The 27,046-nt window shown below is 39.0% G+C and overlaps 1 protein-coding gene and 1 long non-coding RNA gene across 3 annotated transcripts in view; one reads left to right on the forward strand and one right to left on the reverse strand.

Moving 5' to 3' along the window:
- The window catches only part of LOC126334854 (klaroid protein-like), a 170,494-nt gene extending 151,279 nt beyond the window's left edge, over positions 1-19,215 (forward strand). The window contains exons 11-15 of one of the 2 annotated variants that reach the window (XM_049997523.1): positions 8,701-8,940; positions 9,043-9,161; positions 9,251-9,418; positions 10,832-10,924; positions 15,388-19,215. In XM_049997523.1, the coding sequence (XP_049853480.1) occupies positions 8,701-8,940; positions 9,043-9,161; positions 9,251-9,418; positions 10,832-10,924; positions 15,388-15,519 (752 nt within the window). In that variant the 3' untranslated portion in view covers positions 15,520-19,215. Of the gene's footprint in view, positions 1-8,700; positions 8,941-9,042; positions 9,162-9,250; positions 9,419-10,831; positions 10,925-15,387 lie in introns of those variants that run through there. The other variant, XM_049997524.1, reaches the window with a different exon arrangement.
- Positions 1-27,046, reverse strand: part of LOC126334855 (uncharacterized) — a 48,906-nt gene that overhangs the window by 21,203 nt on the left and 657 nt on the right. The gene's annotated exons all lie outside the window — the stretch shown is intronic.

Below are 27,046 nucleotides of genomic sequence, written 5' to 3' on the forward strand. Positions count from 1 at the left end.
CACTGTGCTGAATGGTGGCAACTTTTTTGCTTGCAGGTACAGTTCTTTGTGTGTCCTCTTCCTGTATACTGACTGGCCTAGTGTACCTTCTGCTTCCTTCTTCATCAATACGTCCAAGAAAAGGAGACAATCGTTCTCCTCTGTTCGTGCAGTGAAAAGAAATGTTACGATGGATGCTGTGAATGTGGTTGAGAAACTTGTCCTATACATGTCTGCTATGCTCTTACACCAAAAAAGTATCAACAACATAGTTTGCAATCCGTGAGGCCGCTGGCATACCCACAGCCACTCCATCCATCTGTTCATAAAACACACTGCCTTACTTCAAGTTAGTGTTCTTCAGTGCACAAACAAAGAGTTCTGTTATTTGCAGCTCTAAATGTTGAGATAGGTGCATCAAGGAGTCTTGCAGAGGTACTTTAGTGAATAACGATAGAACATCGAAACTCACAAACATATAATTTTCTTGTTATCACATATCTTTAAGTATTTTCATGATGGCCATGTTTTTAACATCATGACTACAGTATCCCACAAGGGGTGTTAGAAGTGTCTCTAGGTATTTGGCCAGTGTGTAATTATGTGAATTAATGGTGTCGAGTATTGACAGCAGAGGCAGCCCTCCTTCTGGATTATCTGTAGTCCTTACAGGCATGGTGTTGCTGGCAGCCTGGGATACAGCAACTACTTCACAGACTGTGGTAGATCTGAGTTTGTCAGCAGAGCCATGGTTTTGCTGGTCATCATTCAGGTTTAATCATTGTTGAATTTACTGTAGGCTCGGTCCTGCAGCAGTGAACCAATCGGTAATCGACACCGTTGCATTCTCTCTATCTGCTGGAAGAACCCTTGTGTCAGCATCACCTCTTGATCAGATAGCATCCTGTTCTGCCGCATCACATTTGTTTTCAGAAGTGGCTTGTCGATTACCCTGCATGTTTCTTGCCATATCTTGTCTCTTTCTTTCTTTCTATCTTTCTTTCTCAGACCTTGGATTTCTTCCTCCACACCACTGCAGTCTCGACTTCTAAGAGCAAACATAATGTTGGCAGAATGGGAGGCTACCTGATCACTGAGAAATGACGTTGACATTATACTTCTTTCAGCAGACAATGGGAATGCAACGGTGTTGACTTGCATCAATGACTGGCATCATAAAATTGGCTCTCTGCTACAGGACCCAGCCTACAAGAATCTCAAGAAGGATCCAACCTTCCTTTATGATGACCAGCAGAACTGTGGCTCTACTGAAGCACTTGCGGATTTATCAGAGACAGTGAAACAGCAGCTGTATCCCAGGGTGCCAGTGACACCCCACCTGTACGGACTTAATAAATTCCACAAGAAAGGGGTACCTTCATGGTTAATACTAGACACCATCAATTTACCCAATTATGGTCTGATCATATACCTGGCGACACTTCTAACACACCTTATGGGACACTGTGGTTGTCACGTTAGAAAGTGACCAATTTTGTGAAAATACTGAAGGATATGTGATTTCAAGGAGATGATCTTCATGCAAGTGTTGAAATTGTCACTGTTCATGAAAGTACCTCTGCAAGACTCGTTGGTGCTGCTGTGTGAATATTTAGAGCAGTTGACCTCTTTGAACATGCACTGTGACAGAAGGCTACCTAAGTGTCTGTGAACATTTTGTCTCCAAGTTGTTGCCTGTGACATTATCCATCTTATGAAGATGTCAAGTGCAAAGAATTCACTTAAAATAGCTAAAATTCAATAAAATGTTCTTTTAAATGTCCAAGCCATTTTTACTAAGTGAAGTATGTTGTATTTGATCTGCTATCATTGGGAATTTGATATGAGGGATTGGTGAGATGTGAATGCTGACTCAATTAGTGACAGCTATCTGCTGAAGTATTCGGTCAAATAAGCGTATACAAGATAGTTATATGTACCTCTTTTACAATTATAAGAGGACACACTTCCTTTCACTGAATTTTTATGTTACAGGCCCCTTTGCTGTGTGGGTGACCTGATCTGCAGCTTAGAGAGCTTGTGCTTAAATACAGCTCTGCTGATAATCATCACAGTAATTGCCTTAGCTACTCCTAATGGGTCTTTGTGCTCTTTGAGCGATTGCAGGGTTCTTCCATAGAACACTGGATTTGCTGCCAGGTCCGCCTGATATCACCTGTGATAGAGAGGATCAATGAACTTCGCATAGCTTGGCAGAAATTGCCGAAGATAACCATATCACCTAATGACAACCACTTGCATGTGTTATGTAGCTATGTGGAAAGAGATTGGATATGCACAGGCCGTGAAGATGTAGTGTTTGCAGGCTCGGAGCTCTTCCATAGGTTCGCTCTGTGTTGTGACGTAGCTAACAGCCATCTTTCACAGAGTCACATGGAAGGGGCCATACATTTGTTCCACACTTCTCATGCTCGCTCACTTGAGATAGAGAGAGAGATAGAGCGAGAGAGAGAGAGTGCCCAATCAAATTGTGTGGACAGCAAGTAATAGGGAACAACTGGTACTCAGTTGGTCTCGCCATATGTGCTTTGATGGTCATAGTCATGTTGGAGAGGGAACTTCCTATACAGTAAAATTCCTTTTTAACTCTCAAACAAGTGGATGCACCTGTATATAAAGTGCGCCACTCACAAATAACAATACTTTGTGCTGTTTCATGGTTGTTTTACAATTGTGAGCCCCTACCTATTCCTTCATTATTCTGCAGTGAACACAGTAATAAGTTGTGTTGTCACACGAACAATTGAGCAGCAGTATTATAAAATAAGCAGTGAGATGGGTGACAAAAAATTCTTGATTGGCAAGAAGAAAATGTTTATTCTGAAATAGCGCCACAGTCCTACAATGAGGCAGTTAACTACTAGATAATTAGTAAACAAATAAGCAGCTGACAGGAATCTGATGCAAATGCACTGTTCAATGCTTTGAGTGGGTCATTACTGTGGGATAACACTTTATTGCAGCAACAGTGTGATACAATGGAAGGTTTATTTTATTACTGTGTAATCAAACAGGTCATATAATGGTAGTTTATATTAATTAAACTAAGATTAAACTGTAATTTTCTTCATACACATTTCCATTGGTACTGTTAAACAAATATCCTTTACATATGTACAAAGTGCACCTCATGCCCACACGTTACGAAAACTGGTGCACCCACTTGAGAGTTAATGACTCTGTAGGGAGCCAAATAGCTTTTCCTTAAAATAGGGGTTTTCTGTAAATATTAGATTAGCATGCTGACTTTTCATCAGGGTGCTGATGACCATGATGCCATGCGTCCCACAACCCAAATCATCTTCATTATTTTCCGTAGATGGGGGTTTAGCCTAGGTGCATAGAAGTGACCCAGAATTGAAACTCAAGCTTGTTAAGGTGGTGTAAGTACTATTTAATTACAAACTCTCCAACAATGTACAACAAATTCAAATGCAGTGCACTTACTAGTAGATGAACACACTTTTTGCAGACTACATTCTTTATTGAAAAAGAAATCAAGAACAGTTGTTTGTTTTGACCGTACTGCTTATTGCAGTGATAGTAGCTGTTGCTCTAGTTAGTTGCAGTTTGTTAGAATTGACTCGTCTGTATTAAATAGGAATGATAGTTTGTGGCAGTATCTGTTCATTGCACTGCAGTTGCAAAACATTGTGCAATGGCTTCCTCCCTCTTTGTTGTCATTGACACCACCACCACCACCACCACCACCACCACCACCACCATCTACAGCACATTGTTCCTCCACTTGCTTTTCACACATCTTACATTCATCTTTGGTGTGGAATTCAAAACACCTTCATCACAAGAAAGTCCTAGAATGTCACATTTTTAGGAACATCTGTGATTATACACCATTCCTTTTTCTGGAACAGTGCAATCAAAAACAGCAACCAGTGATCTTAAACCAGCCTTTTCAAAACTGTTTAACACAAAAGTTGTGTTGCACAGTTCCAGGTAGCAACGAGTCGTCTGTAAAATGTTGAATCTTATCACTATCTTCCATTCAAAGAATGTAATTAACATCTGTACAAAGTCTACTATGTAATTGGCTTCGTTGTATCTGGGCCTAGAGGCTGCTGATGCTGTGCTGTTCGATGGAAGGAACACAACTTTTGCATTTTTTTTTTTTTTTTTTTTTCTCCCGAAATGATGTTCTGATGTGATGTCAGGGATTTTGGTCAATAATGAGCACTATTTTCCTACCTGCTACACTCATCTTGGCATCTAAATGCCTGAGAAATCTTTTAAATATTTCCGATGTCATCCAGGAATTGCTGTTGAGTTTGTTCATAAAAGGAAGGGCTTTTATGCTCCTATATCACCTAAGAGATTTAAATTTCCATATTACATGGGCAGTCTCGCTTCCATTGCTAGTTACACACAATAGTGCAGTCATTCTTTCTTTACTTTTTTACCTCCATGGCATTTTTCTCCCGAAACAAAATGTGTTTTCGCAGGAAGCAAATTGCAAAAGATGCCAGTTTCATCTGCGGTAAAAATGTGTTTACACCCACAACGCTGTATTTAATGATTTCAGGTTTACATTTGCTGCTTCGACAGAGGCTCCCCATCTCCTCCTCCCCAACTCCACTTATACTCTGAAATGAGAGATTATGGTGGTTTTTATATCAGACTAACTGACCATTAGAAGCACTTAAATTTTCAACATTGATCCTGATCATTCTGTTGCAGTATATTTCTGCGTATAGGAATGCTTTCCATTTATAAACATTGACATACAAATGTTCTTCTATTTACATCCAGAGAAACCACAAGCTTTAACATTTAACAATGCATTGCTTGTTGTTGAGAATGCAGCATGATCAAGACAGTACAAAATTGTACCATTTTGCTGTACCAGAACGTTGTATGTTGTGATTGTCTTTGACATTGTGGATGATCGTCTGCTTTTACTAATTGTAAGCTTTCTACATTTACAGGTCATAATTAGACAAAAGGAAAACTGATAAATTCAACAAAGAAATCATGTCTAGGGCTTCTTTACTTAGTGAGTGTGACTGATATTAGATCATGTGATCAGCGTTGTGTTGTAGGCTGTGTGGAAATAGATTTCCAGTTCACTTGATGCTTTATCTGATATCGCCACAATAGAATTCTGTACGGATGTGTGTCCAAAAGAAATCGAAAACTTATTGGAACATGTTAGGAATTGCAGAAAACTGAATTTTAATTTACAGAATACTTCATCTTTATTCCTTAAAAGCAGACTACTACTTAGAGTGGGTTTCATTGAAAGTGGGGAGGAATAACATTGTTTTTAAGGAAATTTTACCAGGATCGAGGGAAATATTTGTTAAAAGTGGGATTTCCTTAGCAGCAGATTCATTAATTTGGGATTTTACTGTACAACTCTTGTTCCTTCAACCATTTCTGTTCCATTCACAGATGGTGTGTGTGAAAAATAGCTTTAGTAAGCCTATGATGAATTTGAGCCTTTAATTTTTACCTTCAAGGTTTTTGTGAGATACATGGAGGAGGAGGCGGCAATATATTGGCTAACTCAATTTGGAACATACGCCTGAGGAATATTAGAAGTAAGCCACACCATGATGCACAAAACTTCTCTTGTTGCATGTGGCACTTAAGTTTATTGAGTATCTCTGTCATTTTCATGTTTAATAAATGAACTGAGGCTAAACACACTGTTCTTCATCTTTTCTATCAGATAAGGGACCTACATTCGGAAATGATAGTTTTGGAAGCTACCTTATTCATGGATTGACTAAAATGTCCTGAGCATTGTTCCAGTGATGTTATCTGGCACTGCCTTTCCTAATATTAATTTTATTAATTTAAAGGGTCGTTTCACTTAAAATTGCTCTATGTGCGTATTTCCAGATATTAATGGATATTGTTTTAAGTTTTTTCCTTTCATATCCCTTCTACCAAGGTACTATATATTATTTGTTTTTAAAGTTCTGTATTTTGCAAAGTATTACATGCCCAAATTGATGCATGAATAGAAGTGCAAACTCATAAAGTTTTCATGTTCTATGAGTACTCCTTTGGTTACATGACCCACATCCAAATGGCAGTGAAGTTCAATCTGTAGCTTATGTAGCAACATCCTGGTAATGGTCATCATAGCAGCATAAATGAATATTCAGCTGTTTGTGTTCTTGCAGTGGAGGTATGTAAACATGGTCTTAAATATGCCCCCAAAGGAGAAAATAACAGGGCGTTAGGTCAGGGTCTGGCGGGGGCTGAGGAAACAAGAGCATATGATCTTCACCCTGCGCTCCATCCAGTGACGTGGAAGTTTGTCGGCCAGGTATGAGGTATCAGTCAGTCTTTTCACAGAAGGAAGAGACCCGTGTAGCTTTGTATGTTGACATTACACAGAAAACAACCTGTGGCAAATATCAGTAATGCGCCACAATTTCATGAGGATGTTCAGTGCTCCACACATTCACATTGTGGTGATTAACTTTCCCAGGTAAACTTTGAACGTTCCTCCATTGTGGAATATCAACTTGGAGGTGAAATGTTCATCCATAAGTGCTTCATGCATTGTGATGTAAAACACAAGGCACTGGCCTACCATCACAAAATCTGCCACACAGTTTGCTGCGGCATTCCCAGTTCGTGGCTTGCATGGGCGATTGATTATTTTTGGGCTGTGTATGAAACTTTCCCTAACCTACTCTACGGCTACATGGGGCATACTTCGTCACCCATACCTTTTCTCTACACAGGCAGTGTCCATGAACTGTCGATACCATTGCACACTGCACTGTCATAACAGGTAAACACCTCACATATTCCAACACATGCACTCTCCTCCCTTGCCTTGTCACCATTTTGTCAATGCACTGCACTCGTAATGCCTTCTGGCGTGCTCTACCAAACTTGGTGAGTTTGCTGTTCTATTCGTGCATCAGTCACATTGTTACATGTAATACGTTGGAAAATATAGAACTTTGAAAATGAATGAATGAATGAATGATTTGTAGTAGCCCTCTGTATGTCTTCCATGTTTCAGCATTGTTTGCTTAATACTGGCTTCCCATCTGAGCATCTGATGGCTCATCTAGCTGCTACTCTTTCAAACCAAGTTTCAACAATGACAAAATTGAAGGGCCTTATTAAAGAAGTAGGCAAGTCAATTTTTATGAGACTCTAGAAAAAGCAATTTTAATGTTTAAGTGGTAATTACATCATTATACAGGGTGTCCCAGCTATCTTGTCCACCCAAAATATCTCTGAAACAATAGCAGTTATTGGAAAACGACTTTCACTGGTATCAATGTAGGGCTGAGGCCCATGAATGTACATATTTGGAAACATTTTAAAACGAAAGCATATGTGTTTTTTAACACAAACTTATGTTTTTTTAAATGGAACTTCTATATTTTTTCTTCAGCAATCCATAGCATGACAAAGCACATACACAATGGCATTGATTGCATCGCAATACTCCCATTACATCCGAGATATTGAGACGCGAAGTTGACACTTGAAACACCCGACATGCGCTGCTAGCGCACGTCCTGAGTCTCAGGTGTGAACCCCATGCTGCTGGATGGCAGCACACCCTATTATTTGTTTCGGACCTCTTGATAAGTATGGAAGTGTGATTACGCATGTCAATCACAGAGCAATTACGGGCAGCATGGGGTTCACGCCTGAGCCTCAGGACGTGCGCTAGCAGCGCATGTCGGGTGTTTCAAGCGTCAACTTCGCGTCTTAATATCTCGGGATGTAATGGGAATATTGCGATGCAATCAACGCCATTGTTTATATGCTTTGTCATGCTATGGATTGCTGAAGAAAAATATAGGAGCTAATTTAAAAAAATAAGTTTGTGTTAAAAAACACACATGCTTTCGTTTTAGAATGTTTCCAAATATGTACATTCATGGGCCCCAGCCCTACATTGATACCAGTGAAAGTCGTTTTCCAATAGATGTTATTGTTCCAGAGATATTTTGGGTGGACAAGATAGCTGGGACACCCTGTATATCGTACACACTCATATAATCTGCGGTACCCAGTAATCCTAATTTTAAGGGAAAGAAGTAGTAGTAGCATTGGCTTTAATTTTTTTCCAAAAAATTTATTCTATCATAATCGTTCTATTCATCATCGCTATCGTAAGTGGAAGAAGCACTGTTGTTGCCATATTCCCATAGTGTGTCATCCTAGGTTTTATCCAGTGATTTTTGGTACCACCACATTTTTCAAAGGATTTTTCCAGCAGTGGTGGAGGATTGGATTCCCATGCCCATTCTGCCCATTCACATATCAGCTACAAATCTAGCTGCTTGATTTGTCCACGTGGCATAAATTTTTGGGTTTCATTGGCTATCCAGTGCGTACATCATTGTTTAAGTTAGCTTTGAATATGGTCGCAGGACGGATGTTAGACCCCCAGGGATAATGACCAAATCAGTTTAAACGCGTTTGTGATCGTGTGTGTCCTCTCTCTCTCTCTCTCTCTCTCTCTCTCTCTCTCTCTCTCTCTCTCACACACACACACACACACACACACACACACACACACACACACACACGTATAATTTATTTCAGATGTATAATTTGTACCTTTTTGCTCATGATAATAGTTAATGTAAGAAATAGAATTAATTTTTTAAATTGTTCCAATATTTTTTCATTTTGTTTCTTTAGTCATTTTGTTGAAGTGTGTTTATAGAAATTAAACTTTGATTCTTGCAGCTGCAAATTACTCAGCTGATATTATTATGACCTCTGTGTCAGAAAAAATTAGAGAAGAATTTGTTCGACAACACCAGGATCCCATTATTGGTGGTTACTTTTCCAAGGTAACAGAGCATACAGAGTGCGACAGCAATGATGGTTTATCATATTCTGATGTCCAGAAAATTGTTGATCGAGCTCTTGCGAAATATGATGCTGATAAAACAGGAATGGTGGATTATGCGTTAGAATCATCAGGTATTTCTGCATTGTACACATTTAACACTGTCTTGTAAATTACTCTGTTTTAACAAAAAGTGACTGTCTTTCTCTCAATCTGTTTCTCACTTTTGTGCTTAGGCGGGAGTATTTTAAGCACAAGATGCACGGAAAACTATCAAGCAAAGACTGCTATGCTAACAATAATGGGTTGGTTTCATTGGTACCCATCTGGTGTTTCTCCAAGAACTGTTATTCAGGTAAGCAGAGATTGTTGTTATAGACAACTTACAAACTTAATTTGGTGCTGAAAGCAACAAAAAATTAGTTTCCTTCATATCATTAACAGCCTGGTGTTGTACCTGGTAACTGTTGGGCCTTCACAGGAGGGCAGGGATTTCTGGTAATACAACTTTCTGCATGGATTAAAATTACTGCATTCAGCATTGAGCACATCCCACGCTCATTGTCACCAACTGGAAAACTGGACTCGGCACCTAGAGATTTTCGTGTTTTGGTGAGTTCCATGTATATATTTTATCATGCCTGTACAATAACGAAGCTTAACTGAAATGAGTTAAGTAGACTAATATTGAAGGAAAGTAGTTGTGGATAGTGCAGTTTATGGTTACAGAGCCACATGTTAAATAAGTTTTTATTTTTTTAGTCCCAAATGGAGTTAATGATACATCATTGACATACATCATTCATTGACGTACATCATTCATTGACGTACATCATTCATTGACGTACATCATTCATTGACGTACATCATTCATTGACGTACATCATTCATTGACGTACATCATTCATTGACGTACATCATTCATTGACGTACATCATTCATTGACGTACATCATTCATTGACGTACATCATTCATTGACGTACATCATTCATTGACGTACATCATTCATTGACGTACATCATTCATTGACGTACATCATTCATTGACGTACATCATTCATTGACGTACATCATTCATTGACGTACATCATTCATTGACGTACATCATTCATTGACGTACATCATTCATTGACGTACATCATTCATTGACGTACATCATTCATTGACGTACATCATTCATTGACGTACATCATTCATTGACGTACATCATTCATTGACGTACATCATTCATTGACGTACATCATTCATTGACGTACATCATTCATTGACGTACATCATTCATTGACGTACATCATTCAAATGTAGACATGTAGGGTTCGCTCCTTAGACATCAGGTACATTTTTCTGGTGTTTCGGCATGTATTTGCAGTTTTATTTTTGCAGTGTGTAGCTTCAGTCAGCACAAAGAATACTGCTAATCACACCTTTTGTGCAGCATTCTGTGTTGATGGAAAGCATCAGTTCGTTTTCCATTACAAACTAAATGATTTCTGAAGCGGAATTTTATGTCCCAAATTATTAGTGCAATATTTTGTTTTATTGATCTATATTAACAGGGTTACTAAATAAAAAAAATAACCAGTACCCCAACAGTGGCTGAGCAGTGCTGCTGCAGGGAAGTAAGTCACCATGGACCAGGGCAATGCTGTCACTGCGGGAGAAGCAATTATTTTCAGTGTTTCACTGTTCCTTTTAATACATATCAATAAAACAAATATCACACTAGAGTAGTTTTGGATTGCTTTATCAAATGAGAATGTAAAATTCTGCTTAAAGTCAGTTTCGTGTATAACAGGAAACAGACTTCCCATCGATGCTGGGCATCACATGGAAGAGGTGATGGGCAGTATTTGTTTGTGCTGACTCTAGCCACAGTTTACAAATCAAGCACTGAACACGAGAGAAGGCACCTCCAATGCTCAGGGGTGTAGTTTTGGAGGATTGTTTGAAATGCAACTGTACTAACAGAAATGAAATGAACACGTATCCTTGTTGAGTAAAGGTTTATTTATTTTGTTCTTTCAGGGTCTGAAGCATGAAAATGATGAATTCCCAATGGAAATCGGGAAGTACCAGTTCCAGGAAAATGGGACTAGTCTTCAATATTTTAAAGTTCAGGTACTGTGAAATATATTTATTATTTATTTTAGATAGAGGTGGTGGTGATTTTTGTGTGTGCCAAAAATCTATTACTTGATAATTTTTGTGGAGAGTGAGGAGGGCTTCTAGACTGTGAGGAGGGCTTCTAGACTGTGAGGAGGGGGGAGGGATTTTCATTAGGGCACAACTGATTTCTATCCTCATCTTTTCTCTGTCCTAATTGGGGCTCTAAAACTTGTCTATATCACGTTGTTATTTTTTTCCATTGACTTAAATGTACTTTGTCTTTTTGTTAAATCATCTAACTAAAATTTTAATTACCTTTTGTATATCTCGGTGAAGTGGCCTACTATGGTCTCCCATCGTATTGATAATTCAGTACCAGTGCACAAATTTTTGAAATGTAGCATCAACAATTGTCTTTAAATTTCACTTTTGCCATTTGAGGAAACTTCTAAAATCCAATCAACATATGAATAAACCTGCTGTAAACAAACATAAACGTTTATGATTGGTCAGAAGGTGTAGCACATACATGTACCCTGGTGGTGTTATGCTCTTGGAAGTAGGTCCCACTTGTCTAATATGTATATTATTACTAAGTTACATTAAATGAAACTCTTAAGATATTCAAATGTATTAACATCCATCAATGTTTTTCTTAATCACGCTTTAGCTACGTAGTTTTTATTTAAAAAATTGTGTATAGTCACAGTCTCTGCAGCATTGTGCTCTGATTGTCATGCTGTTAATGTGCAGTATGAAAATGGCCGAGGCTGCTTTCTGTTCTGTAGTGAATCACACGTGTGGAGTACAGTTAAAAAGGGCCGAGAAATAGGCTGTTCTTAATGTTTTTCATAAATTTATGAAGATAATTGGCTTTGAAGTGTTGCACTGACTGCGTGTAAAATAGTTGATTTATAAACCCAAATTGTACATGTAGCACAGTCTGTAGTGTAATGGAATGATAACCAAACATAGTGAACGGTTTGTTGGTTCAAATCTCCCCAGTATATATTTTTTTCCTTCCTCGTTCAATTTGAAATACCTACATCTCGTAATTATAAAACTCATCATTTTTTTTAATGAATAATGCACGTTGCTTTGTTTCTAATTACATATTGAACACTAAATTCCTGCTTTCATTTCAAATACAAATTCTTAATTATCGGTATTTTATGAAAGACTGTTCATAAAAGTTGTTTAAATTAAGAAAACAATTAAATTTTGCGGGCATATTTGGACAACGTCCATCGTTTTATACCACAGAGGTAGATAAGTATTTTAGAAACATGAAAAACAATAAGTAAGAACACAACTAAGCTGGAGACAAGTTGCAGGATTTGGCCCAAGAATAACAAGACAGTCAAGGTGCCAGATGTACTGCAACTAACCCAGCAGCTTTTTCACATGTCACTGCCAAACACTGGTGGGATATAGAACAGCTCATCATAAAAGAACAAAAGAAAATGTGGCATCTGGCAGGCTTTGTGGATTCTATAGTTGATAGGCTAGTTACCAACACAACAGGTGGCATTTCCAGAACTGAAATGTATTTCTGGGCTTCATGTAAGGAAGGAGCTAAGAGATTATCAGATGGCTGACTGTAATTAATACCTTCAGTGGTTTTAATATTCAACAGTACGGTGGATACACATAGCTCACACAGAAAAATTAGCCTTTCTTTAAGTTAGAAATTTTCATCACTCCTGTTTGTGACTAGAATGCTATGTCAGGTGAGAACGAGTTCATTTCATGATTTCCGTCTAGTCACCAAGGAAGTGCGCGGTAGTGCTGGAGTTTCTCCAAATATCATTCCATTCTCTTTACAAATTAAATGATATTTGAAGCTATATTGTATTATTGCTCGTCTCTTTTTCAATTCTGAACTGCAGCTGCTCACATCATTGTAGGTTAGTTGGATCGCAGGCTGGCCAGTGCTGTCAAAGTTTAATGCGCCGGAAAAGCTGTTGTCCCACATCATCGCTGAGTCTGTGTGCATGTAACATAGCATGAACTGTATTCTTATGGTCACACTCAACTGTCCAATGAGATTCAAGCAAACATGGAAGAAGACATGGCATAATGTTAACATCAGGTTTATTCTTATGATGAACAATATAGAAGAGATACTAATAACATTCTCCATCTTTGGGTAACACTTTAATGAACTGCTTCATTAAGCTCAATCTGTAGAGTTGGTGACAGATATTTTTTTTCTTCCTGTATCCATTTTGTTATTGAGCAGGAGGAGTCAGTGGGTCACAGTAGTTAATATTCACTGCCAGACAGAAAAGACTCACCACAAAGCAGTTATTGAATGGGATGGAAATTGGTAGATGTGAGATGTGTGTACAAACAAATGAATAATTGTAGTTAAAAAAATTGGATGAATTATTCAAGAGAAAGAGCTTCACAAATTGAGCAAGTCAAATTACACGTTGGTGCTCTTTTGGCCCTTGCCCAAGCAGTTACGTGGCTTGGCATTACTCTATTGAGTCATTGAATATTGTGGCAAATTCTGTCCAGTTAGCACGTTGGATTATCAAAACCTTGAGATGGTTGGAGGGCCTTACCCATAATGTTCCAAATGTTATCCACTGGAGAGAGATCTAGTGACCTTGCTGGCCAAGGTGGGGTTTGGCAGACATGAAGAGCAGTATAAACTCTCACTGTGTGTGTGTGTGTGTGTGTGTGTGTGTGTGTGTGTGTGTGTGTGTGTGTGTGTGTGGGCATTATCTTACTGTAACATAAGCCCATGATGGATTGCCATGGTGAGCAACACAACAGGGTGTAGAATATTTTTGACATATTGCTGTGCCATAAAGGCCCCACAGTGACAACCAAAGAAAAAGAATGGCACCCCACCATCATTCCTGATTGTTGGGTCGTATGGCAGGCGACAACCACTTCAGTACTCGACCGCTTTCTAAGGTGTCTTCAGACACATCTTCAGCCTGGAATCTCATTGACTGGAGGAAAATTGTCTTGGCTTACATGTCGTGCTTAGAATAGAGTTCTGATGACCAGCTTAGATGAGTCTGGAGACACTCCTTACAGCGATGGGATACAAACTTGACTGTCGCCTGTCAGAAGATCCGACAAGCGAGTGATGGTATTGGTTGTCACTTTTCATAGCAGGACTCCTTTGGTTGTTATTCTTGACACCCATGCAGCACAGCAGTACTTAAAGGCTATTCTATGCCCTTTTATGTTACCCTTCATTGCAAGTCATCCTGGGCTTACACTTCAGAAAGGTAATGCCCACCCACACATGGCGAGAATTGCTAGTGCTTTTCTTCACGCCGTACCAAATGATACCTTAGCGTGCAAGGTCATGTATCTGGCCCCAGTCAAGAAGGTTTGGAGCATTATAAGCACAACCTACCAACCGTCTCAGTTAGTGCACTAGTTACACAGAATTGGCCACGATGACCTCTGGGGGATATCCACCAACTATGCTAGTCAATGCCAAGCTGAAAAACTTCTTGTGTAAAGGCCACAGGTAGACCATCGTGTTATTCACTTGCTTAGTTTGTGATGTAAGTGAAAAATGAAAACTGAAAGCAATAAAGAAAGATGGAGCAGAAATGATGTTCAGGTATCTCAATTTAGTCTATGCTCTGTACAAACTATTTGACACCTCGAGTATAGAGTGATCTCATTGCTCTCATCTGTTAACTGAATAGGTTTTCTGTTGTGCATCTTCTAGTAATTTCAGTATAAATTGTGCATTTACAATTTTTGTTTTGCTCACTATTTTTACTCACCTTATTTCTGTGTGTTAAAACTAGAAAATTTTACAGCATTACATATCAATAAGATTCTAAAGTTGGACAGTGTGTATTGATTATGGGTGGATTTGAGGAGTAAGGTACTTAGAGGTTGACACTGATTTTTAGAAGAAAAACATCATGTCTTCGTATTGGACATTGTACACCATATTACTTATTCCAGGTCAATGGTGCCATTTGTTGTGATGGTTGTGATCATTGACCATAGCTGTTTAATTTTTGTGTTGCCAACGAAATTTGATGGAAGGGTGGCACCCTTGTGCAGCATCCATTTTCAAACCACCTAATTGCAAATAAAAGATCTGTAATGTAAATTCATATCAAAACTTGTTAAATAAGTCATCCTAGTGCTATATTTTCAGAATATGCATTACACTGAAAAATAAATTGGGGAAGTTCCATCCCTCAGATCCTAATGTTCTGAGCACACCTTACCAACATACACTTTCCATCAGATTAATAGGGTATGATACACTCGTGCCTCCTCCCTCTTAAATTGATCTTTAGCAACTACTATTAATTTCTGTGTTTGTGGATAAATTTTACATTGTTATATCTAATAACTTCTCCCTCGTTTGGAGAGTTATGTGGATCAAAACTCCCATATACTAGTAAACCAGCAAATAAAACACATTTTGTAATTCCAGTGTCCAGAACTGTTAATCATTGAGAATCTTTCTTTTTCAGCGACCTGACTTGCCACCTTTCAATATAGTAGAGCTTCAAATACAAACAAATCATGGAAATATGGAGTATACATGCCTTTATAGGTTTAGAGTTCATGGAATTAGAGTGTCAGAAAAAGATGTGAGAAGATAACATTGATGCCTCAAACTTCATTGCAAAACATTGTTCTTCACACCAGATGGTGTAAATGTACCTGTACATTATATGTGATGATTGTTTCATACATGTGATGTTTTAGATGTTAATTTTTATTTATTTTTGTTAATGTGTTCAGCAGCAGAAGAAAATATTTGGCTATTTATATTTTATTATTGTTTCCAAGTTTTGCATTTGTTTCCTATGATTGTAATGATGGCTGTATTGCAAATATTTAAAATTGTAAACCTATTTTCAGTAGCTTGGCTTTAAGAACAACTGCAATAAAATGTGGAGAGGGTGCCTTCTGTTCCTGTTATTAACTGATGTCACTTTGTGTGCATGAGATAACAAATTATATGTCTTGTTAATTTTGTGTCTTACAGAAGCAGTATTTTGATTCTGATCTGTTTTTACTGGTAACTTTTTGTGCATTTTATGTGGAAGACTGGCATTGCCAGTATCCATTGGTGTGTGTGTGTGTGGTAACTTAAGTTCATCGTTGTATGTAAAGCTTTAATATGGCTGTGAATTTTATGAGAGTCATACTATTTGTGCATGAAGGATACTTAAATATCTAACTGGACCTTGTAGATGAATTAAAATGTGTTTCAGTGCCTTAATTGCAGCAATTTTTTTTATCTAATCTTCAGGAGGTTCAGTAATAATGAAAATAAGTGTTAAAATATTTCTTTCTGTGGGTGCAAGATTTTATGTTTTTCAATTAAGCTATAAAAATAATTGTCACAAACCCTTAACTTGTTCTTTATAGTTTAATTGTTGTAGAAGCTCTAGTAAACTTTTTAAGTTATTGGTCTAAGTTGCGTATGTTTGCACTTGATAGATCAGGAATGTTCCTTCAAGTTAAGGTTTTAGAACAGTGCAGGAACAAGGTGTTTGCAGAGGGCATTTCTTCACACTAAATGATCTCCATTGCAAGACATTTATGTATTATATTTTAATAGGGCCTATTAGATTGGGGGAAAAATCTGTCAGAGTAATAGAAATTGATCATGAATAAATAACAATGACGTCTGCTATTTTTCCGTCCCATGCCTATACTGACCAATGTACACCAATCTTGGCTATTGATGAATCACATTCTTCAGATATAAATACTAATTTCCAACTGTCATATGTTTGACATTTCTACCTTCATATCAATTTTTTTGCTTGGAAAGCTCCAGGTGCAGTGAAACAAGTGTTCAAATATTGACTATAGTTTGAAAGTATGATTATTATATACTAGAGAGCTATAATCAGATTTTTTAATACTGTATTGTATGAACTTTGTAATGAAGTCTGAGGTTAAATGTTAGTCAAATAATTATTATTTCATTGGGAAGTGTAAGCCGAAGTAGTCCAGAACCTTCTTGGATGGGAATTGCAGCTTATAAAAGTAGTAGTGCAGTGTAGAATTACCAGTCTGTAGTGAGTGAAGAATGAGCCAACTTTCCTGTGCCTTAGGTAACTTTTTGTATTAAATCTAAATGGTAATTTTGTAAATGATAGTCTTTATAAAGATGATCATATTTTAAGTTCTCACAAAAGATCCCATTGTATCAATATTTATTACATTATTCATCAAACATTTACATGAAAGTACAAAGTATAAGAAAATATTATGCACAATGACTATTTTAAAATGTGTGTACTTTAAAGTTTTGTGTGTGTGTGTGTGTGTGTGTGTGTGTGTGTGTGTGTGTGTGTGTGTGTGTGTGTGTGTGTGTGTGTGTGTGTTTAGGATGGGTCACATTTCAGTTTAGCATGCTTTCAGTATGAATTTATTTTTACATGCATTGTAGATGAACACACCAATCTAGAAAAGCACAAAGAAATGGTCATGATCACAAATTTAGATGTTAAAGAGTGTCATTCATTTTGTGTTTACAAGTTGCATATAATACCTTTTTCATGTGAAGTATTAAAGGGAAATGGAGGAGGTCCTTTTATTTTGAGCCTGTGCAGTTAGTAGTCCATACACATTTGGTGATATATGAATGAGTGTGGTTACATTGGGGGAAACATTGCCAGTCATCTGTTTAAACTGAAGTGCTTTCTTACACATGCATGCATAAGATGTGCTTGACTGTAAACAAGCAAAATGGAGATGAATCTTTGAAAGAGAGTTAGAAACTTACAAAGTGAAAGTGTAATGATCATTGTGCAGCAACTGCACTGAAATCAGAGTACAATTAAAATTACTGCCATGTTATGAGTTTCTCCATTGTTTGGTGACGGTTTTAGTCTGTGATTATTGGCTTTGTCTGTTCCAAAATAACAGGAAACTTGTGGTTGCCTTTTGCTGGACTGTAGCACATGGAGTAAGAATTGTTGTGCATGTGTCCCAAAATTTTTGTCTTCTAAGATGTTCTGTAGAAGTATTCTCCAATTACAAGTGCCAAAATTCACTGCTAAAGAGTTTGGTCATACTGTCGTGTACTTTCTTTAGTATCCTAAAAATTCTCAGGTGGATACTTTTTATGGGATTCAAGATGTTAAAAGTGTTGAACTATATAGTTTAACATTGTGAACAGATGACTGTCAGCATTTGTTAGAGGCAAAAATATAATGAGAGAGAGAGAGAGAGAGAGAGAGAGAATACAATGCGATAAATGTTCAGTACTAAATATATCACACTATTTTATGATTTGTAGAATCTACCAGATTACATTATGGATCAGAGTTCAATTTGTTATTCTTTCAGATGTGTTAAAGAATATAAGAAAGTTCTTAACCTCCTACAAGTTTGATACTTATTTTGTAACCAGAAGTTATTTTAATATTGCATAACTGCTAGTCTGTAGATCTTTTAGCTGATAGTCATCTTTTTGTCAACAAAGTTGGTATTGCTCTGAGAACTGGGGCATTAATTACCTGCTGTTACTGCTACACTTTTTGTGTGTGTTTATAAATATTGGCATATTTTCTTCTATCAAATAAATTTATGGATAATATATTATTTGTAAAGTGCGTGAACTCAACAACCATAATTTTAAAAGTTTTGTTACTTAAGTTTTAATAACATTTTTCATAATGACACTAAAGTATTTGGTAGACAAAGGACCATACACTTGAGAAATTTAAGTACATATCTGCCTCATTGGGGTTGCTGAGATTTTTAGTCAGGTTTTTAATTAAATTTGTTTTTGTTAGTGGTGGTAAATTTAGGCTCATCTTAAATATATTAAAATTTACTTGGCTTTGTCACCTGATGTTATTTGAAGTGTTAAAATGTTAAAATTTCTTAGTGACTAGTACTCCTCATCAGCATAATCTGTTATTAACTGTTTGTTTAAAGATCATAGTCTCACAATGATTATTTTTGGAAATGCTTCTATCTTATTGATTAAAATTTGTTTACTGTGTGTGGATAAGGCTAAAATTTGAGATTCCTTGACTATGTTCTTATTAGAATGCTGCTCGAGTAATTTCTGGGGTGATAAGTAATGAAAGTAAATTTCAATGTTCAGTGGTACGTAAATGTTAATTCATGGTAGCTCATGGAGAGTACAGATTGGTAACCATTATGGCAATAAGCAGCTAATTGGTGCTCCATTATTTTTGTGAAACTGGTATTTAATACCACGTTTATTTTTGTAGAATTAAATTATAATGCATGTATTGTTATTTTGAACAATTTACTGTACCACACTTGTAATTTCAAATAAATTATCTTTTGCACCAATCAAATTGCAAATTTTATTAAAATATTCTTTTGTAAAGCCACACACTAAACAGTGCAAATTTAATCAAACGTTTTGACAACTGAATTCAGTGTGCTTTGATAATATTTGATTGTACTAATTTATTTAAATTTTTAATCTGATAAGAGAATTCTGGGTATTAACAGTCTGTCCTGTGTGTGATTCGGGCCCCGAAAAATTTGCAATGTGAATTACACCTCAGTGTAAATCTACCTAGTAAATGTTATTTCATAGCTAATTGTTTCCAGATGAATTATCTTAGAAATTGCTTGACATGGGTTTTATTTTCAACATAGAAATATAAAAAAATTTGGTTGTGGGTATTGCACATCTGGCAAAGCCCAGTTTGGGTAGAGGATGTGTGCAAGAATGCATTTGCAAAATATAATGCACCTTCACATAACTGCAACAACAAATCAGTGTACTGCTAACTTATGCACAGACAGGAGAGGGTAGAGATCAGTCTCTGCAATGATGTCACTGTGGGGATGTTAGTTGTGGGACCAAAAATCTTAGAACAAAGAAATTTGTACATTTGTCTGTTAGCTAAAGAACATTTCCGTTTATGGTTCTACTGACCTCGGCAAGCAGTTGCACAGCAGCAGTTAAGAAATGTTCTGTCCACCCTGCTTTGCTTTGGGTTGGGTGTTGCTTCATTATTTCATTTCTTATTTTGAAATGAGTGAAGAGTGCAATCCAGATTCATTGTGGGGTATACAAGATGGGATCAATAATCCATATAGTTGTAGACTTACTGCCCTGCAGGAGTAAGGGGAATGGGGGATTGTTTCCTCTTCCCTCAAATTTCTAAGTTCTCATTTGTTTATGGCTGAGGCTAACTGCCACATTAGTAAGCATGTGAACAGAAAATAAACCAATCCACTTATTTTGACTGTGCTGAGTGTCTTCCTGCAAAGTGCAAATAGAGCTATTTTCCATTCTATTCTGTCTGTAGTGTTGACAAGTATGGGTTGGATAGTTGTGAATGCTTGTAAAAAGGTTCTGTAATATGCTAATCTGGGCTGCAGATTGGAGACCAATGTGCTGCAGATTTTGTATTTTTAGAATTGGGTTGGAAAAGAAAAGTGTCGCCCTAACCGCCGTCTGCTTCACGTCTGCTGTGCAGCGAGCTACCTTAATTTAAGTATTATCTGTATTTTTCTTACTTGTCACTTCTTCTTCTGCGTGTTTTTGCTTTTAGGAAGCTTTAATAGTAGAGTGCTATTAAGTGTTCCATAGATCTCGTGTTTGTTTTGAATACAGTCAGAGTCCCTTTAGCCAGCCATAGTGCTAGTAGTGCTAGTGTTTGTTTTCAATACCGTCCAGAGACAGGTAGTGCTATTTTCCTTGTTTCTACAAGAAGTGGTTAGCAATCACAGTTTAGTCAATAATCAACCGCCTTTAGTGAATTAGCAGTCTAGTTAAAAGCTGATTAACACTCTATAGTAAATTGATTTCTTAGGATGGCTAGGATGTGTGGCTGCTGTGTACGGACGCAGGAGGAGCTGGCCACTCTTCGCGAACAGCTGAGCGTGTTGATGGCCGCGGTCAGCCGTCTTCAGGCTGCTGCCTCGGAGTGTAGCGGCAGTGGGGAGTCTGGTACGTCGCATGGTGCACCCCAGGTGTTAGATGCTTCACCCACTGTCCCTGCTGTCGAGACATCTTCGCGGGTACCGGGCGCGGTTGGGCCACCCTCTCCCCAAGGGGAGTGGCGGGTTCAGCGGCGCACGAGGCGGAGGGTCAATGTGGAGGCTGGCCGTGTGGCATCACCCGCTCTGCCTGTGAGTGGACATGTGGCTGCTCCTTCAGCAAGGTCCGAGCAGGCACACGGGGGGAGGGGTTTATTAGTTATTGGGAGCTCCAACGTTAGGCGGGTGATGGAGCCCCTTAGGGAAATAGCGGAAAGGTCGGGGAAGAAGGCCAGTGTTCACTCTGTCTGCTTGCCGGGGGGTCTCATCCGAGATGTGGAGGAGGCCCTACCGGCGGCGATAGAGAGCACTGGGTGCACCCGACTGCAAATTGTTGCTCATGTCGGCACCAATGACTCTTGCCGTCTGGGTTCAGAGGTCATCCTCAGTTCGTACAGGCGGTTGGCGGAGTTGGTGAAGGTGGAAAGCCTCGCTCGCGGGGTGGAATCAGAGCTAACTATTTGTAGTATCGTTCCGAGAACCAATCGCAGTCCTCTGGTTTGGAGCCGAGTGGAAGGCTTAAACCAGAGGCTCAGACGATTCTGCGGAGAGCTGGGGTGCAAATTTCTCGACCTCCGCTATCGGGTGGAGAAATGTAGGGTCCCCCTGAATAGGTCAGGCGTGCACTACACGCCGGAAGCGGCTACGAGGGTAGCGGAGTACGTGTGGAGTGCACATGGTTTTTTTTTTTTTTTTTTTTTTTTTTTTTTTTTTTTTGAGGTTAGAGAATTCCCTCCCTAGGCCCGACAAGACGCCTCCTGAGACGCGGCAAGGCAGGAGTAGGCAAAATGCAACAAGGAATAACAATATTAATGTGCTAATAGTAAACTGCAGGAGCGTCTATAGAAAGGTCCCAGAACTGCTCTCATTAATAAACGGTCACAACGCCCATATAGTACTAGGAACAGAAAGTTGGCTGAAACCAGACGTAAACAGTAATGAAATCCTAAACTCTGATTGGAATGTATACCACAGAGATAGGCTGGACAGTGAAGGGGGAGGCGTGTTTATAGCGATAAGAAGTGCAATAGTATCGAAGGAAATTGACGGAGATTCGAATTGTGAAATGATTTGGGTGAAGGTCACGGTTAAAGCAGGCTCAGACATGGTAATTGGATGTCTCTATAGGCCCCCGGGCTCAGCAGCTGTTGTGGCTCAGCACCTGAAGAATAATTTGGAAAATATTTCGAGTAGATTTCCCCACCATGTTATAGTTCTGGGTGGAGATTTTAATTTGCCGGATATAGACTGGGAGACTCAAACGTTCATAACGGGTGGCAGGGACAAAGAATCCAGTGAAATATTTTTAAGTGCTTTATCTGAAAACTACCTTGAGCAGTTAAACAGAGAACCGACTCGTGGCGATAACATATTAGACCTTCTGGTGACAAACAGACCCGAACTATTTGAATCAGTTAATGCAGAACAGGGAATCAGCGATCATAAAGCGGTTACTGCGTCGATGATTTCAGCCGTAAATAGAAATATTAAAAAAGGTAGGAAGATTTTTCTGTTTAGCAAAAGTGACAAAAAGCAGATTACAGAGTACCTGACGGCTCAACACAAAAGTTTTGTCTCAAGTGCAGATAGTGTTGAGGATCAGTGGACAAAGTTCAAAACCATCGTACAATATGTGTTAGATGAGTATGTGCCAAGCAAGATCGTAAGGGATGGGAAAGAGCCACCGTGGTACAACAACCGAGTTAGAAAACAGCTGCAGAAGCAAAGGGAACTTCACAGCAAACATAAACATAGCCAAAGCCTTGCAGACAAACAAAAATTACGCGAAGCGAAATGTAGTGTGAGGAGGGCTATGCGAGAGGCTTTCAATGAATTCGAAAGTAAAGTTCTATGTACTGACTTGGCAGAAAATCCTAAGAAATTTTGGTCCTATGTCAAAGCGGTAGGTGGATCAAAACAAAATGTCCAGACACTCTGTGACCAAAATGGTACTGAAACAGACGATGACAGACTAAAGGCCGAATTACTAAATGTCTTCTTCCAAAGCTGTTTCACAGAGGAAGACTGCACTGTGCTTACTTCTCTAGATTGTCGCACAGTTGACAAAATGGTAGATATCGAAGTAGACGACAGAGGGATAGAGAAACAATTAAAATCGCTCAAAAGAGGAAAGGCCGCTGGTCCTGATGGGATACCAGTTCGATTTTACACAGAGTACGCGAAGGAACTTGCCCCCCTTCTTGCAGCGGTGTACCGTAGGTCTCTAGAAGAGCGAAGCGTTCCAAAGGATTGGAAAAGGGCACAGGTCATCCCCGTTCTCAAGAAGGGACGTCGAACAGATGTGCAGAACTATAGACCTATATCTAAAACGTCGATCAGTTGTAGAATTTTGGAATACGTATTATGTTCGAGTATAATGTCTTTTCTGGAGACTAGAAATCTACTCTGTAGGAATCAGCATGGGTTTCGAAAAAGACGATCGTGTGAAACCCAGCTCGCGCTATTCGTCCACGAGACTCAGAGGGCCTTAGACACGGGTTCACAGGTAGATGCCGTGTTTCTTGACTTCCGCAAGGCGTTTGACACAGTTCCCCACAGTCGTTTAATGAACAAAGTAAGAGCATACGGACTATCAGATCAATTGTGTGATTGGATTGAGGAGTTCCTAGATAACAGAACGCAGCACGTCATTCTCAATGGAGAGAAGTCTTCCGAAGTAAGAGTGATTTCAGGTGTGCCGCAGGGGAGTGTCATAGGACCGTTGCTGTTCACAATATACATAAATGACCTGGTGGATGACATCGGAAGTTCACTGAGGCTTTTTGCAGATGATGCTGTGGTGTATCGAGAGGTTGCAACAATGGAAAATTGTACTGAAATGCAGGAGGATCTGCAGCGAATTGACGCATGGTGCACGGAATGGCAATTGAATCTCAATGTAGCGAAGTGTAATGTGATGCGAATACATAGAAAGATAGGTCCCTTATCATTTAGCTACAAAATAGCAGGTCAGCAACTGGAAGCAGTTAATTCCATAAATTATCTGGGCTTACGCATTAGGAGTGATTTAAAATGGAATGATCATATAAAGTTGATCGTCGGTAAAGCAGATGCCAGACTGAGATTCATTGAAAGAATCCTAAGGAAATGCAATCCGAAAACAAAGGAAGTAGGTTACAGTACGCTTGTTCGCCCAATGCTTGAATACTGCTCAGCAGTGTGGGATCCGCACCAGGTAGGGTTGATAGAAGAGATAGAGAAGATCCAACGGAGAGCAGCGCGCTTTGTTACAGGATCATTTAGTAATCGCGAAAGCGTTACGGAGATGATAGATAAACTCCAGTGGAAGACTGCAGGAGAGACGCTCGGTACGGGCTTTTGTTCAAGTTTCAAGAACATACCTTCACCGAGGAGTCAAGCAGTATATTGCTCCCTCCTACGTATATCTCGCGAAGAGACCATGAGGATAAAATCAGAGAGATTAGAGCCCACACAGAAGCATACCGACAATCCTTCTTTCCACGTACAATACGAGACTGGAATAGAAGGGAGAACCGATAGAGGTACTCAGGGTACCCTCCGCCACACACCGTCAGGTGGCTTGCGGAGTACGGATGTAGATGTAGATGTAGATAATGTAAAGAAACATCTTGAATTGGAGAAGCACACCGTTTACTAGTGTAAAGTTGCCACTCCTTGTCAACAAACATGAGTATTTGAAAGCCTATAGAGGGCAGAAGATAAACAAGCTAAGACTGTTTTAGAAAATAAAGCTTGAAATATTTGCAGAAGGAAAGTCCTCATAGAAACAACACCTGTGCATTCCCTTTTATCATCATTCTTTCATCTGTGTGTGTGTGTGTGTGTGTGTGTGTGGCCCAGCAGGATAACATGCGTCACCATGCATGCAGCAGTCAGATTGTGAAAATTGGCAGTGGCTGTGTACGTAATTGGGATTTTGTAAGCATTATGAAAATTGGATTCCAGAAGACTGACTGCTGCACTCTTTTAAGTTGAGTGACATTTTCCCAGGTAGGCTTAATCTCAGTAGTTCCCTATGAAGCTTCTGATAACATGCTAGCTTCACATTGTCCTGCCCTCATTGGTAGTTCTTCAGATCTCAATCTGTCAAACACACATGACAAAGAATCATTTAAGTGTAATAATGTATATTACAAAAATTAGTGATATAATCTCTGCAGTAATGTCACTAGTACAGCATTAATTGTTTGTGGACAATTTTGCTATTTTTTTGCTCCTGCTCTATCCTTGTAGCAACAGTGTGACAGTTGCAACTGGTACTGTGTTTGGAAATGTGGAAGGATAAAGTAGGTTTTCAGTTCTTGTAAGAAGTCTGGATATTTTAATACTGTGCCCTCCGGTGTCACCACAGTGGTGTCATGTGCGAAATAGAGGTCAACAGCCGGCAACACAACAGTGGAGTCATGCTTGAAACAGTGGTCAACGGCTGGCGACACTACAGTGGTGTCGTGTGCATAGTATCGCTCAGTGGCCTGCGACACCACAGTGGTGTCGTGCGCAAAATAGCGATCAACACATGGTGTTGGCCATAATTTCGCTCAGTGGCAACACCAAAGTGGTGTCATGGGCATGGTATCACGCAATGGCAGGTGACAGCACTTTAGTATCTTTTGCTTTCTGTTGCTGTTTTGTTTGTACTTGTACCCTTTCATCATAGCAGACAAGAGGCGATACGATTATTTACAATGAATGTCTCCTAATGCTGGAGAAATTGAGAGGCTTTGAAGACTCTGACATAATGTTAGGCACATAATCTTGCCTTGGTCCATGGCCTAACACTCATATAACAAAAATCAACGAAGGTTGAAAGCCTATGTTTTATGAGCACAGAAGTTACATTGGTAGCAAGTAATATAAGAAAAGATTGAATGATATTTCTGAATGGCAATGTGGAAAGTGCTATTAGAAATAGAAATCAATAGATCAAAATTATACTCAGAGACAATATTGCAAGAACAAAAGGAGCAACAATGAATACATGAAATCCATATAACTTTTAAATGAACTGGCAACAAGAAAGATTGAAAAACATTACTGCAATTGAAATATTGCTTTGAACTGTAAATAAACTGAACATCTAGAGGATGATAATCCCCAAATTTCATTAAAATGAAGAGACATATCTGGAATTAATTCAGTGTAGATGTGATGGAAGGAAAACACCCAGTAGGAAGACCCCCGAACCCATTGGTTGCCCATGATCAAGAAAGACTTTGCTGTCGGAGGAAGGATAGTGAAAATTATACATGAACAGAAGTGGAACAGGATCTTTAAAAGGGTGTGAAAAACTAGAACTGTATGGCCAGTTATCTCCCTGCCACCATTGGATAAGCAGCAGCCAGCAGTAAGTCTTACTCTGAGCTCACTGGCTTGTTTCATAGTTTAATTCTTAAATTCTTTGCATTTTTTTGGGTACTTAAATAGTTTAATTCATAAATTTCAGGTGTATTATAGTGTTTGAGAGTTGTACCCACAGTGACAGTGGGACATCCGAGGCGAGCGCTATGGTGTCTGGAATCTCTGATGTCACTGCACCCTCGGATTAGGACATCCCTGCCGGTTGTCACTTGCCTGATGGTGGTTGGTGAAATGTGGAGGGGTTTGCGAATCCCAGGGTGAAAAGCAAAAGTTGGTGCTGGCCGCAAGGCTGTACCCTTATGCCTCTGTAACAGGTTTGAGGTGTTACCCACTGCTGGAAGTACTTCGGCAGCTAAGGATGGGAGGAAAGCAAATGTGCACTCTGTGTGCATACCGGGGAGAGTCATCCTAGATGACTCCCCCCCCCCCCCCCCCCCAAAAAAAAAAAAGACCTGATCCACCATGATACACAAAACTTGTCAGAACACTGTTGCAAATGCAACGAAAAAAAGCATGCCAAATTCAGAACAACGCAAAATTCCCAAGACTGCCTAAGTTTCACGGAAGCTCGAAATTTAGTGTGGACATTCTGGTATGATTTTTTTTTTTAGTAATTTAATTGAAAGCTTTGTTGCTTTGGTAAAAATAAAATTGGTTCTTTTTGTCGTGACAGAATAAATTACTATTAATCACACCAGATTTGTCGGAGAACAGCAGCAACATGTGTAATTGATCCAGCTTTAAGAAATTATATTACCTTTTAGCGGA

Source organism: Schistocerca gregaria, chromosome 2 (assembly GCF_023897955.1).
Source record: "Schistocerca gregaria isolate iqSchGreg1 chromosome 2, iqSchGreg1.2, whole genome shotgun sequence".
Lineage (NCBI taxonomy): Eukaryota > Metazoa > Arthropoda > Insecta > Orthoptera > Acrididae > Schistocerca > Schistocerca gregaria.